This window comes from Pipistrellus kuhlii, unplaced genomic scaffold (assembly GCF_014108245.1).
Source record: "Pipistrellus kuhlii isolate mPipKuh1 unplaced genomic scaffold, mPipKuh1.p scaffold_m20_p_15, whole genome shotgun sequence".
Taxonomy (NCBI): domain Eukaryota; kingdom Metazoa; phylum Chordata; class Mammalia; order Chiroptera; family Vespertilionidae; genus Pipistrellus; species Pipistrellus kuhlii.
Window position 1 is genome coordinate 22146030 of NW_023425460.1, and position 16160 is coordinate 22162189.

Here is a 16160-nt window from a genome sequence, read left to right on the forward strand (position 1 = left end):
ATCCGAGCGGCCTGGGCAGTAGATGAACTTGATTAGGCAGACGGGCGAGATCAAAGTGGCCGGGGAGGCGGCGGGGTCCAGCGGTCGGTCAGCGCTCACCCGCGGGTCCTCCCTCCTCCGTGAGTGCGGGGAGATAAGGAGCCCTCAGGCTTAGCACCTGACTTTCCCATTAGTATTTCATATCGCAAAGCCTGAGGAAGCCTGTTTGATCCCAAGTCAGACCTTTTCCTGGACAAGGAGTTACCCCCTCTAGGGAGAGAAGAGACTGGCTTCAGGAAAAGGGAAGCTGAAAGTGAATTTCTTGTGATTTAAACCAGTATATAGAAACAACAAAGTAGGTGTGTAAGAATGCCGTCCTGCTTATACATAGGAAGTAATTTATTTTTAAACAAAATCAATTTCTTCACTTGTCTATGCTCATGCAGCTCTTATCTTTATATCGCAGTAAGTCATTTGCTCTCACTGTTTGACAACAACAACAACACCACCACCACAATATGAAAATCCTTGCACACCTTGTCCGATTGGAGAGTTTTGATCTTTGTCATTTAGCATTGTAAAACGAAGAATAATTTTATAACTTCTTTTGCACATAGCTGTTCCATGCAGGACAATCTGTCTTTAAGGGAGGATAAGTTATGCTAAAACAGTGGTCAGCAAACTCGTTCGTCAACAGAGCTAAATATCAACAGTACAACCATTGAAATTTCTTTTGAGAGGTAATTTTTTTAAACTTCTTCTAACGTCACTTCTTCAAAATAGACTTGCCCGGGCCCGTGGTATTTTGTGGGAGAGCCACACTCAAGGGGCCAAAGAGCCACATGTGGCTCGCAAGCAGCCTAGTCCTACCTTTCAGGTAGTTGCGCTCACTTCCCCCCGCCCCTTATTTCCATTTTAAACGAGTTTATTTGAACAGCAAGATACTTGACTTGAAGGAAAAAAGCTACCTAGGACTCAGAAACATCGATGAGAGAGAAACATCAATCAGCTGCCTCCTGCACACCTCACACTGGGGATGTGCCCACAACCAAGGTGTATGCCTTTGACTAGAATTGAACCTGGGACCTTTCAGTCCACAGGCTGACGTTCTATCCACTGAGCCAAACAATTCTACATAACACCTCTAATTATGCTGATACCTTCCCATCCCAAGTTCCATCTATCCTATGAAATTACCACTGGTTTGTTATTAACTCCACATGAAATGTTAACATGGATTAAATCGCACACATTTCTTTAGGTTTTAGTATTAACCTATACAATGATCTAGTTTTGGCTTACCACTCTAGAAACTTTTGGAACAAATGGAAAATTTGATACAAAGTGGGGGAGGTTGTTTATATAAACTTTTAAAAATGAGCCTAAGAAACAAGTCAATATGCCTTTTATTGAGAATCAGCAATGAACCAGGTCTCCTTTGGGCAGATATGGCCCTACTTTCAGTTGCCTTGACGCTTATATAGACAGGGAGGTATTAAAGGGTAAAGAGTAAGACATTTTAGACGCCATATTTTCACTTACAGCATATTAATAATGCCAGTCATCAAGGTGTTGAACACCTTTGTAATTTAAAAAAAAAAATCAACAGTCTGTTAAATTCTTAAGATGTTGAAATGTGGAGAAAGAATTCCCTGACCTTGGGAAGAGTGACAATACTTCTTTCGAGTCCCATTATCTTAAATACATATTTCTAAAAATATGCTTGTGCCACACGGAAGACCAACCACTTTTCCTCTTTTTTGCAAAATATGGTATATGTCAATATATAACAAATTTAGTCCATTAGGAGCTTGGATTCACAAACAAAACCATTGTCCAGGGGCATAAAAAAGTGGAATAATTTAATCAACCTATGGGAAGCCTTAACAAGAAAGGTTCAATTCAATCTTGATTTTTGAATTTTATGTCTGATAGGGCTTAATCATCCGGAAGCACTGACAGGATCTGTTGTATTTGGTTAGGGGAGCTAAGCCAAGAGTAGGATTTTAAGAGTGGACTTAGTCATACTTTCTCCTTCACCTTCCAAGTTGCTCCTGAAGTTGTCACAATTTGAAAGCTAACAATGAATTCATCAATATCTGAGTTCCTACCATGTGCTTGGCATGGTACTTGACATGTGTGATAAAGATGAGGACTTTATTATCCTCAAATCATTGAGGGGAAAAGGGACAGGGAAAGTAAGCTCACACATTGTACAGGAGAGAAATGATGTAGGAAGGACCCAGGCGGGTATGTGGCAAGCCAACTCTTTGTCCCAAATGGGAACCTTTACTTTTTCAATGGCGTCTCCATCTGAAAATCCTTTCCATGATTGAATTTGCTCCCTGGCGATACAAGAGCAAGGTGGGTACAGAGGTAACGTGAAGTTCATTGTTCCATCAGCAGTCTATTAAAATTCAATGAGTGCCCATTATACTCAAAACTCTACTCTAGTACCTTTGGGAGTATACCCCCAACACATTAACTGATTACAGGCAGGCTCATTGACCACGGAAAGCTTCCAATCTATGACCAGTTGGGGAAACAAATATACTTATGTGAGAACGGAGGTTAAATTTTTTTCTGAACAGATTCTCTTTGGGCATATATTAGGTCATGGGAAGATAGGAAAAGGCCCAGGACTTGTGACCAACAAGGGAAAGAGGGTTCCAATGACTCTGTTGAATTTAGTCTGTTAAACCCAGTTTATGCAATTATGTAAGGAACCCTGGCTCCTTTTTTGATCTGGTTTAAATATGACCACAATGAATGCAATAAGTAATATTTTGCATTACATTTTAAAATAGGTAAAATAGTTTACCAAAGTGGAATCGAACCTCACAACTCAGGAATTGCACCATAATATGTGCTTTCCTCACCTTTTCAGCACTGTAGGCCAGGCACAGAATACTCATCAGCCCCTTCCTTCATGAGGAAGACAAGCAGACAAATACATTTACCAAAATACTGTGGCATTTGCAAACTATTTTTCCACTTTTGTTAACTTGGGATTCTTATGTGACTGCTGCATTTTTATTTCATTCTCTCCCTCCCTCCCTTCTTCCTTCCCTCCTTCCTTCCCTCCCTCTCTTCCTTTCCTTCTCCTCTCATTTTATCTGTTTGTTAAATCAAAGGAAGCAGATCTGTTGCCATTTAATTTTGCTTCACTGGGAAAACATTGCATGAATGTCATTCCTTATGGCAAGTGTTGCCAACATTTTTGTTGGTACCAATCTTGAATTTATAGTAGGGATTCCTCCTTTATGAGTTTAGTGAAGAAAAAAAATATATTATGACTTTCTTGTTGGCCTTGAAAAGATTTTGGTCTTAATGCGCTTCGTGCTGTTAAAAGAGTTTTTGGACCAGGCCCCTGTGAGGACTCCTAAGAGGCTGGATTAGGCTTTCCTGCACTCCTCAGTACACAGAGGAGGCAGGATTTGACAATGATTGTGTTGATTTGGTCAGCGGAGATGGCCAGCCCAGATAAACCGGACTCCGCGTCGCTTTCAACCCAGCTCGGAAGGAATGCTTTAAAGGACTGGGATATTAAAAACTAATCTTGAGAATAGAGCCCAGGCCTAGAAACTTTGGACTAAAAACCAGAGGGGACTTTTCTTGATGTGGTGACACTCAGAAGTATCCACGGTGTGTAGTTACAGAGAGTGCAAATAACACCCCCCTAACACTCCCCTTAAAGACTTGACATTCCCAGCTCTGAAGACCGGCCAGGAACAACAGAAAACAGGATGCAATATCCTCTTGAAACGGTCTCCAAATTTGTAGGAAAATCATTTTCCTCCATGTCATGGAGCTCCTTTATGATTTCGGGAGCTTGTCCCAGGGTCATGGCCAAGCACGGTACTGTGCCCTGGTGTCAGGAGCTGGGGGCTGGAATCTGTGTATCGGGGTCTTCTAGGGTGACAGCTGCCAGCTGGTTGGCAAATATTGGACCTTGATCGGGCCAGTGAACGCTCCAGTTTGGTGTTGGTCTTCACACATACACACACCACCACCACCACTACCACCACCACCACCACCACCACCACCACCACCACCACCGCCCTCCAATCCCCTCAGGGCCGAAAGGAAAGCAAGAGAGTGAGAGAAATTTTCTTTCACAAAAATTGATTGTAATGATTTAGAGCTGAATTTTCCAGCTATTGCTAAATCTCCAACTGACTAATGGTAATGGGACCTTGTGGTGAAAAAAAAAAAAAAAAAAAAAAAAGGAAATAAGACTAGACTTTGAACGCGCTGTCATGTCCCAAGACCCTGACTTAAGAGTTGCGGGGGGGGGGGGGGGGGGCGGGGGGAGGGGTGGACTGAGGAGGAGTTAGAAATAGAAGTATTAACTTTCAACGGGAAAGGGGAGGGATGCATAAGCAGTGTAAGGATTCTTCATCACCCCAAGTCACAAAAACAAAACAAAACAAAACAAAACAAAACAGCAATTTTCAGAGGAGTTCAGGGATAGAGAAGTGGAGGGAGGCAAGTGGGGGACCTGCCTGTGGGGCAGGCCCAGAAAACCCCGAAGTCGCTCCCTGAGGTTCCTGCCCAGCTTGGGTGCTGGAGGCTGTGCCAGCTGCATGCCCTGGCGCTTTGCACGCAGCCAGGCCACCGGGCTCCTTGCTCACGTGCTCCGGGAGGCAGCCCCCGGTGGCTGCACTCCGGTGTCACCACCCTCAACCAGCAGCATACAGTAGTGTAAAACGGAGCTTGTTTAGGACTCTCTTTGATGAGCGAAGATCAAACGGCCTGGGGACCCCAGGTCTTAATCAGACTTGAGCCAGGATGGCATTTTCACAAATAGTCCGTTTGCTCGGCTTTGAGCAGACTTTGTGCTCAGCACATTCATCCGGCCGCGGGGCGGGTAATCCCGGCTGAAGCCCCTCGCCTGGTCGCAAATCCATTCACACTACAATGCCTGCTGCTGGTTTGCTGTGTCAGTTCACGGGCAAATAAGTGCAGGGCCCTTCTGACTTAATTAAAGGGGGGTAGAGAAAAGGCGATGGAGGGGAAGATGAAAGCACCAAGGGACCCCAGGCTCCGCTGTGTCTCCAGGGTCTGGCAGCGAGTGGGAGAAACCTGCTCTTCTGCTGCCCCCTGGTGGCCTCTTTGAAATTCTTCGTAGGAAGCTATAAATGATTTATTGATCCTGCAATGTGCTTATGAGAAGATTGATTTTCCAGGTTCTCCACCTCCTTACATTGCACTCTAGGTTAAACATTCTCTTGTTCTTCTTAGTATTTTACAAAATATCTTATTCATACCATAACCTATATCTTCAACAATTAGAATGAAAACGACCGTTAGAATCTGAGATGCAGGTTCTCAGTCTATGTAGTTCTAACATAGTTCTATTCAAAGGCTCTACATTGTATTACCAGATACAAATTTTAAGGTCTCCAGGTTATTATAAATATCATAGGAAAACTCTAGGCCAAACAAATCTTAGGAAAGATTGTACACATGTAACTATTTAGAGAGAATAAAAATATGTAAGGGAATATTATTACCATTATTATTTTTGTTAATCCTCACCTAAGGATATTTTTTCCATTGCTTTCAGAGAGAGTGGAAGGGAGGGAAGAGAGAGAGAGAGAGAGAGAGAGAGAGAGAGAGAGAGAGAGAGAGAGAGAGAGAGAAACATCCATGTGAGAGACATAGATTGGCTGCCTATTGCACAAGCCCATGCCCTGAATGCCAGCTTCACTTTATGCCTCAGGTTAAAATATAATTCCAAATTAAGTGTTTTCCAAAAGTTTCTAGGTCTGGGCTGCAGCCGAGGTACGTGCCCATGACTGGACTCAAACTCGCAAACCTCCAGTCCGCGGGATGATGCTCTACCCACTGAGAAAAACCAGTTAGGAACGGGGAATATTATTATTTTTTTTAACCTACGTAAATAAGCAGACATTAACAATTATAAGTTTTCAGGTTCAAAAAGAAGATATAAACCTATATGCTTATGTAAAATAATAGTTACAATACACTAACACTTCCATTTCTTTAGAGCCCAGGGTTCTACTTGTATATTACAAGTCATATAGAACAGTAGAAAATTTAATAAAGTGACATACGGGACCTGGTAAAATGATTATTGGTAGTTATACATTGTTATTATTTAATAAATTAGTAATTCTAAACAGCTCCCAAAGTTTCTCTATTAGCTACATTTTCTTAAAGAGAAATCCTGGGAGAAAAAGGATGTTCTCAAGCCCAGGCTGGTGTTACTCAGTTGGTTGGAGCATCGTCCCATGGACCAAGAGGTGGTGGGTTTGTTCCTGGTTAGGTCACATATCCAGGCTGTGACTGGGGTATGTGTAGGAAATGGCCAATCAATGTTTCTCTCTCTCTCTCTCTTCCTCTCTCTGAAAATAATAATAATAATAATAATAATAATAATAATAATAATAAATCCTTCTACTGAAAGGTTTCTGTAAAAAAAATAAAGGATTGTGGAAATGTATGAAAACGTGAATTCTAAATATTCAAATATTCAATTCAATAACTATTTATGTACTAAATTCTTAGCTGTATGTTAGATGCCAAGTATAAAACTGTATACTACTATTTTAGTATAATACAGCCTGCGGACCAAAGGGTCTCTGGTTCAGTTCTGGTCAAGAGCACATGCTTGGATTGTGGCCTGATCCCCAATAGGGGGTGTGCAGGAAGCAGCCAATCAATGATTCTCATCATTGATGTTTCTATCTTTCTCCCTCTCTGAAATCCATAAAAATATATTTTTAAAAATGTTCCAGTTATACATCACCATACAATTGATCTCTTTACCCATTTTGCCTTTCCCCAACCCAACATTCTATTCTCTGTATCTATGACTTTGATTTTGTTTGTTTTGGTTTGTTTGTTTGTTTGTTTAGTATTCCACTTATAAGTACAATCATAAGGTATTAGTCTTTCTCTTTTGGACTTATTTCACTTAGCACCGTGGTTGGCAAACTGCGGCTCGCGAGCCACATGCGGCTCTTTGGCCCCTTGAGTGTGACTCTTCCACAAAATACCACAGCCTGGGTGAGTCTATTTTGAGGAAGTGGCGTTAGAATAAGTTTAAGTTTAAAAAACTTGGCTCTCCAAAGAAATTTCAATCGATGTACTCTTGATATTTGGCTCTGTTGACTAATGAGTTTGCCAACCACTGACTTAGCATAATACCCTCATGTTGTATCAAATGACAAGATTTCCTTCTTTAAAAAAAAATTTATTGGGATGACATTTACTTCTTTTTTATGGCTGAATAGTACTTTATTGTGTGTACATACCACATCTTTACCCATTCTTCTCTTAGTGGGCACTTAGAGTGCTTCCATATCTTGGCTATTATAAATAATGCTGCAATGAATGTAGGGATGCATATATGTTTTCAAATTGGTGTTTTGAAAGTATTCTGATAAATACCCAGAAGTGCAATTGCTTGGTCATAAGGTAGTTCGATTTTTAATTTTTGTGAGAACTTTTCATAGTGTTTTCTATAGTGGCTGCACCAATTTACAATCTCACCAACATTGCACAAGGGTTCCTTTTTCCCCTCATCTTCACCAATATTTCATGATTGCTGATTTGTTGATAATAGCCATTTTGACAGGTAGGGCATGTCTTTGATGACTAGTGATGCTAAGCATCTTTTCCTATGTCTACTGGCCATCTGTATGTCCCCTTTGGGTAAATATATATTCAGGTACTCTGCGCATTTTTAAAAATCATATTTTTTATGTTGAATTGTATGAGTTCTTTATATACTTTGGATATTAATCCCTTATCAGATATCTGATATGCAAATTCTTCTTCCATTCAGTAAGTTGTCTTTTTGTTTTGTTGTTGGTTTCCTTTGGGGTGCAAAAGCTTTGATATAGTTCTATTTGTTTTGTTTTTGTTGTCTTTGCCCTAGGAGTCATAACCAAAAAATATTGCTAATATTAAAGAGTTTATTGCTTATGTTTCTTTCCAGAAGCTTTATGGTTTCAATTCTACATTTAAGTCTTTCATCCATTTTGAGATTATTTATGTATATGGTATAAAAAAGGGGCCTAATTTCTTTTCTTTTTGTATGGATCTGTTCATCTTCCCCAGCACTATTTATTGAAGAGACTGTCTTTACCACACTGCATATGCTTGCCTTTTTTGTCATAGATTGACACATAAGCATGGGTTTATTTCTGGGCTCCCTGTTTCTTTGATCTATGTGTCTGTTAATATGCCAGTACCATACTGTTTTGATTACTATAAGATTGTAGTATAGTTTGATGTCAGGTAGTGTGATAGTTCAAGCTTTTATCTTTTTTTTAAATCAAGATTGCTGTGGCTATTTGGGATCTTTTAGTTGGCTTAATTTTATATTAGCTCATAATGCTCATTAGCTCATATTAGCTCATAACAAATTTTCTAAAATTATTGTTGAAAATATTATATGTGCCCTCCTTGTTTCTTCCATTATGCATAACCCTTCTAGTCCACCCTCACCTCCCACCCCAGGCCTTCGCCACTCTATTGTCTGTGTCCATGGGTTATGCATATATGCATACAAGTTCTTTGGTTTTATTTCATGTAAGGCGCTTGGTTTTAAGTATTTTCTACATTGCTATAGTGAGATTCTTCACTAGCCCTCTACAGTATTTCAACTTTAGTATGATACATATATCAATTCGTGGAATCTTGTCTGGAATGAAACATCAACTAAGTTCAAAAGTAATTATTTTTTTATTTCAACTCTATAAAGTATACAACAGGCACTCGGCAATTACAGCTGCAGGAAAAATACAGAGCAAACCAAAGCAGGTTAAGTTTATGAAAAAGTTTTAATCTACATCAAAAGAGTGCAAGTGGTCAATGACCATTTGATGACAGTTGTTGCATTCTGACTAACAAAGAACTCTTTCATGTAGAACAAATTGTAAGAGGGCAATCAAGTAGCCATAGCTGTAAGAGTACAAAAGAACTGACCAGTTGTAAAAACATCATACATTGAAATAAATTTGATAGATGATGCTCAAAGAAATGTCCCTCTACTGGGAAAGCCCAAACCTCTGAGTCATTGTTAAGGTCCCAGAGCTCTCTGTTGATGCAGGGGCCAAGAGAGAGGAGGGCTAACAACACACTGCCAATGTTTAGCTTTCTAGGACAGTTGAAAACTTGCCTCATAAATGATTTGCATACACAAGAACTCAGAGAAAGCATCCTGTTTTGTTGAGTGGTGCACCAAAGTACTTTTTCATCATTGGTGTCATAACGAGGTTTGGTTAGCAGTCATCTTCTAGTTTTCCTTTTGAGTTGGACCTTTGTTAATGGAGTCTATAAAATATACTAGAACTTGGTAGTACTAATCTTTTAAACTGAATCTGCACAGCTTAGCAAAACAGGAATACCTGTGTACAGACTGATAGTATGTCATATATTAATTTGACCTGCACATACATTTATACATTTCACAGAAATGACGCTGTATCTCATTAACAGATACACAGCTCTGGTACATTTAACAGAAATAAGAGAACGACTTCATCATTTCTGTAATTCATCAATATTATATAATAAAGGCTTATAAATTGTTAGCAGAAAGAACTGTAAAACGCAGCAAGCTAAGAAAGGACAACATTTTGAGGTGTGTTTGTCTTTGTCATGCAGCATAACACCAAATTTGTTTGTTTTTTTAAAATAGGATGCCATGAATTTAAGGCACTTGCAACAATGCCAGATAGCCAGGTCGTGTTCTAAACTATGGGACAGATGAGTAACAGTACAGTTGACATAATTTTCAATAATACTGACAATATGACATTAATTCAAGTCTACTTAGACCTAAAAAACATTATTCAGTACAAATAAAATGAAATAATAATGCTGTGAAACACTAAAAAAAAGTTATATGTACCACAAAATATCACATATTTATTTACATAAATATTTGTCTGTGGTCCTATTGTGAAAGAAAATATTGTTATGGATAATGCACAGATCACTTCTATTGCATGAAATCAGTTCCAATAGCCTTAATTTCAATATGGTAGCTGACTTCCTTTGCTTTAAGATTACCATCAGTGTAGTCATTTAGAAATGAAACAAGGAAAATTCAATAGTTAAATGTATATATTATACATGTGTAGCTCACATGCATATCCCATAATTTTAAATTAAAGTTAGGACTTGTAAAGAATATAATAAACATAAATGTTTTAAATGCCACATGAATCTGATTCATATATTAATAACAAAGAAGGTACAAACATAAAAAAATCATTTATAGCAATTTTCCAGAAATAATTTTTTATAATGTATTTAATCTATCTCCTATACACTATTATGTTGTTCCTTTCCTTGGCAGTTTTCTGTTTTCCTGTGAGTCAAGATACTCAGAAAGCCCTTGTTTCCCATACTTGAAGTATTAACAAGAAAGCCAGTTAACCAATCAAACAGGTTGTCACTATTCTAACTTACCCAGATGCTCTTTAGTGTGGGAAAATAGAGATGGCATGAAAAATTGAGAAGTAAAGTGAGACACAAGCTATGAAGCTGACCATGAATTTTAGCCCTAGTGTCTTCATTGAGACAAGATTTAAATCCTTAAAATTCAATGTTGAAAATTAAATGAATGTTCTCTGTTAGTAATTCTTGGATGGTGTAGTTCACTTTAATTGCTGGGTGATTGCTTTAGACATCCTAATGCAATTCCATAGATGACATGAACACAGATGCAAAAACAAGTGGGAGAATCAACCTACAGGTACATGATTCTGAATACTACTGCTTCCTTCTCTATAGAACTTGCACATATTGGTTGTCTTAGACTTGAACCTCGGTTCCAAAATCCATAGTAAGTGCTAATCTCTGGGGCAACTGAGATATTTGAAAAGTTGCAGGAGCAGATTATTTTACTTAAGGACTAGGTAAAGTTAATATTCTAGCACGCCTAACCCACTCTATCTTTTAACAAAAATCACTGAACCTTAACTCTGTCAAATGCTATATTTTAAAAGTAATATAAAACTTCTAAATTAGCATTTGTAGCTAGACTTTAGATTGGTGTGTTTAATTTTATATTCTAAAATCTGATGAAGGAAGTGGCTATTTTGGGGACTAGATCAATTCTGAGAAATTGTAAGGGAGGAGAAAATTCAGTAACATGAAAATAATAACATCTTAGAATGAAAGTTTTGATTTTATTCTAATTATAATATGCCCTTAATACTTTTATTCTCCAAATGTTTCTTAGACTATTATATTTTGATAAGATATACTCTAAAGTAGTCTTTGTATGGACAATTTGAACCAAAATAATAACATATGCCTTCTTGGATACAGTGTAATGATCTAGGTGGACATATTTTTATTTATTTATATATTTTAGCAGAAATGTCTATACTTGTTTGACTTAAAAAACAAAACAAAACAACTCTCTACTGGAAAAATGCAAACCGCTATGTACTATGCCAAATTCACACACAGTTCCAAATCAGGATGACAACTTGTAAGGTTATGCATTTGTCTGTGTAGATGCAATGCTATTTGTCTAGGAAAAGCTTCCCAGTGGTTCTGTTGCTTATGACAACTATTAATAGTCAGCTGGCCTGCCAACAAAAGACTCAGTTTAAATTGTTGATCCTTTTCCCCTTGTGGAAAAAGCAAAAGCAGTGTGCTATTTTCAAACCCACTCATTTCTAGGGAGTATGATATTTTCAGGGTTGTAATATTTTTGTTCTATTTAGTTCACCTCATTGTTCTCCTCTCTACTTCCTTCCTACTTTCACAGGGACACATATCAGCTAATCAATATATGGCCAAGTTTTTTCCTTGTTCCCTGACCTCACATAAGGAAAGTTTCTCATCTGGCTAATAGACAAATCTCAATGATTTTTGTTTTCTTCTTCCTTTTTATTTACTTTTTTTTTTTTGGGGGGGGGGGGGAGAAAGAAGAGAAGGGGTTCAGGCCTAAGACAAGAAGCTAGTTCTAACAGTTTTTAATCATCTTTTTCCCTCAACCCAGACTATGTTGTATAAGTAAAATCTGACAGGAGTTTGGTTTGATAAATTCAGTGGAAATGCTCGAGTCTCTGGCTGCACATGAAATGAGTAGAATTTGTGTTGTCTGTTCAGACACTGACATTTATAGATGAAAGATATACATAGCACCTATATAGTTTTTTATTTTATTTTTTATTTTTTGGATGAATCTTGATCCCTCTCCATCCCATCCCACCCTGACCCCAAGGGTTTATCTTTATAAAAGGGAATATTTTAAGCCTCAGTTTGAGGGTGTGTTAGGTAATAAATAAAAACCAATTGGCTGCTAGTCACTTATTTCCAGGACCATCTTGAAACACAATTATTTTCCAAAAAATATGAAATGGTTGTGGATTGCTTTTTTCCCCACTCTGTCATGCCAATTTATCAAAAACAAACGAATATCATGCACATTGCTTTTTTTTTCAGTTCCTCTGTGAAAAACGCATATATACCTGCTATGAGAGTTCTCAGCAGAATCCATAGCAGTTGTGCTTTTAACATGTCAAATTTTTTTTTTTTAAATCTGTCAGAAAGGAAAGGTAACATTCAGTCTTGTCATCAGCACTGCTGGGAAATGAGAACATGGGACTTCTAGCACTGGTTTGACATGAATTCTATGACCAACAGAAGCGTGGTCCTCGGTTGGTTCGGTATATACACCGGCCCGCGGTAACAGATCCTACAACCCTCACTTCAAGAAAGGGAAGAGCCCAGGTTTTGTACCATAGAAATCTATCGTACCCTATATATTATTATTATTTTTTATCTTCTTGATAGTTCTAGCAAGGTGCAGACTCTCTTACTAGATTGGAGTGTTTCTTACTGTCTTTCAAATTAGAGTCGGAGCGAAGCAAGATCATTGCGACAATAGAAAACATCTTTGTGTTTTTTTTTCTGGTGAGAGGCTTTTGCTTCAGGACCACCATGTCAACTGCTATGTTCAGGTTCAAACGAAAAACGTGTAAAGAGCGCTACTGTCGTCTAAGCAATAAGTCCTAATGCCACTGTGGTTACTGGAGCAGCATCGATCAAAGGCATCATGGTGACCCCGAGCACTAATCTTCTCTCTCTCCCTCAGGTTTGCTGGCAGCTGTGTCTCAGAAAAGAAGCTGTCTTCAGCAAGGCAGAAGCAGGTAAGAGAAATAGCATTAGAAGTCTATGTCCCATCCTGAGTTGTCGTCGGGGGGTGGTTCGTCATTGTCCTCAGGGAAACTGTCAAAATTGCTTGTGTCTGTGGGTGATGCAACCTGGAAATGAGAGAATGAACAGTAACCAGGTGTCTGAATGTTTATCAAGATCCCACGGTAGATCTTAAAATAGCATTCTTTATTCGTTCCCTAATCAAATGGCTGTGTTGTTTCATTTATTTTTGCTTTTTGAGTGTCTACTGGGCAGCAGGTTTTGTGCTTGGTGTAACGGGAGTCACAGTGGTAAGTACAAATACATATGGTTCTTGCCCTCATGGAGTTTTTACGCTAGTAAAAAATATATTGTGTGGTTATAATTGTAAAAGTCTGTAATCTATAGACTTTTGTGATTATTTGTTGTACATTTTGGTCAGTGCCATAAAGATAAAATGTGCCATGTGAGTATAAGTGTCATTATGGAAAGCCTCTTTGAGAAAGTATTCTTTTAAACCTACGAATCACTGTTTTCGATAAAGAGGGAATGGCACTGGCAAAGGCCCTGAGGTGAGAGAGAGCTCCATGCTGAAGTAACCAGAGAGGCCAACTTGGCTGCTAAGAGAGAAGGGGCATGAAATGAGAAATATATAAAAGGGGAGGAGTCCGGTTATATAGAATAATGAGCCATTTCCAAACTCAAGCAAAACTCTTGCAAATTTACTGGGCACAGTTCAATCTGTAGAGCATTGGTAAAAGTAGTGAAGAAGTATATTTATTTTCCCTCTATTCTAATATTTAAAACCATTTACAGATAAAATGTTATAATATTAATTAAAAAGTACCCATTTAATATTATCACTACATAAATGGAGACCCATGATAAATTTAGTTTGGGATAGTTTAGGCTTGCTATTTATTCTTTCAAATTTCTAATTTTACTCTTGGTCTAAAAACACAACTTCATGCAACTTCATGAATGCAATTAGCATTTGTAATGTGAGACATGGTAATGCCATTTCCCTTCTGTTTGTGAATAAACATAAACATTAGCATGGAAATGATTCTTTAGAAGTAGGGAAATGTTTCTGTGTAAAGAGCAGTTTCGAGTTAGTCCAAGAAGACGGACATACATAACTGAAGGAGGCTCAGGAACACAAATCAGCTCTCTCCCCTTAGTTAAGATGATGCAGCACATTTTATTAGACATATGCAGCACTGAATAAAAAATAGAATTGTGATCAACTGAAATCTATTTCAACTTAATATAAACATCTTAGTCTCCCTAGTGGACTGGCTTTTTAACAAAAGAGAGTTTGAGAAATCCCCCCCCCTCCCCCCCTCCTACAGTTTGATAAAAGAAAAGAACATAGTTGTGTCTGATAGTGCCTCAAAGTAATATGGGGACAGTATTTCATCTTTTTATGGCGGGGTTCTATTCCATTGTATATATGTAAATATCTTCTTTAACCAATCATCCATTGGAAGACACTTAGATTGTTTCCTTTCCTCGGCTATTGTGAATAATACTAGAATAAATATAGGAGTACAAATACCTTTATACATTCAGTGTTTCAAAATTCTGGGGGTAGATATCCAGAAGAGGGATGGCTAGGTATTATAATTGGTCTATTCGGAATTTTTTAAGGAACCTCCATACTGTTTTCTATTGAGCCTGCACCAATTTACATTCCCACCAGCAATGCACCAGGGTTCTCTTTTTTCCACTTCCGCTCCAACAATTTTTGTCTTGTCTTGTTGATAATAGCCACTCTAACAGCTGTGAGGTGGTATCTCATTGAGGTTTTGATTTGCATCTCCCTCATAGCTAGTGAAGTTGAGCACCTCTTGATGTACCTGTTGGCCATCTGGATGTCTTTCTGGGAAAGTGTCTGTTCAGGTTCTTTGCCTATTTTTTAATTGGTTAGGATTTTTTGCTGTTGTTGAGTTGAAAGGGTTCTTTATGTTTTTGGATAAAGAACCTTATCAAAGGTAACATTTGCAAATATCTTCCCCCATTTAACTGGTTGCCTTTTTTGTTGATGGTTCCTTTTGCTGTGCAGAAAATTTTAAGTTGATGTAGTTCCATTCATTTATTTTCACTTTTACTTCCCTTGATTTTAGGGTTAAGTTCACAAAAACCCCTTTGAGACCCAGACCCATAGTTTAGAACCTATGTTTTCTTCTATGCATTTTATTGTTTTAGGTCTTATAGTCAAATCTTTAACCCATTTGGAATGAACTTTTGTATATGGTGTCAGATAGCAGTCTAGTTTCAGTCTTTTGCATGTGGCTTTCCAATTTCCAAACAGTGTTTATTGAAAAGGCTTTCTTTATTGTATGTTTTTGAACATTTTATGGGAAATTAGTTGCCCATATATGTGTTGCTTTATTTCTGGGCACTCAGTTCTCTTCCATTTTTGTGTGTCTATTTTTCTGCCAATACCATATTGTTTGAATACTGTGGCCTTGTAATATAGTTTGAAGACAGGAACAAGGGAGGAGAAACTATCTGGGGGCATAAATGAAACATATCGACCAGGAATCCATAGCTGTTAAAAATTGTTGCTGGTCTGCTGACCATACCCTACCACAAACCAGAGAGTAAAGGAATGCTTTGATGTGGCTCTTATGGGTTAGCCCAATGGTCAGCAAACTGCGGCTCTGTTGACTAATGAGTTTGGTGACCAATGCTAGACTAAATGTTACTGTGTAGTTGGAAGCTGTGAGGCTTAGGTGATTGTGGCATATTGTGTGCAAAGAAGTAAAGGGTAATATATAGTGGTCGGCAAACTCATTAGTCAAAAGAGCAGTTTGCCAACCACTGGTTTAGACTATTACAGACAGAGCAAGATAAAGAGTAAACAGGATTCATAAATAAAAAATAACATACATTGACCTAAATCACCCCAGTATACTCACATAATATACTGAATACTGAACACACATGAAGAAATTTAAAGTATACATGTTTCTAGTAATAACACATGAATATGACAAATTCATTAAAGTTGTTGATTAATGTATTCTTATTCTTGGGTA

General features: G+C 38.1%; 1 protein-coding gene across 3 annotated transcripts in view; it reads right to left on the reverse strand.

Moving 5' to 3' along the window:
* Positions 1-11340: 11340 nt before the first annotated feature.
* PRKG1 (protein kinase cGMP-dependent 1) overlaps positions 11341-16160 on the reverse strand; it is a 1018841-nt gene continuing 1014021 nt past the window's right edge. For all 3 annotated transcript variants that reach the window (XM_036438437.2, XM_036438436.2, XM_036438438.2), the window contains one exon: positions 11341-13244. In XM_036438437.2, the coding sequence (XP_036294330.1) occupies positions 13146-13244 (99 nt within the window). In that variant the 3' untranslated portion in view covers positions 11341-13145. The remainder of the gene's footprint in view (positions 13245-16160) is intronic.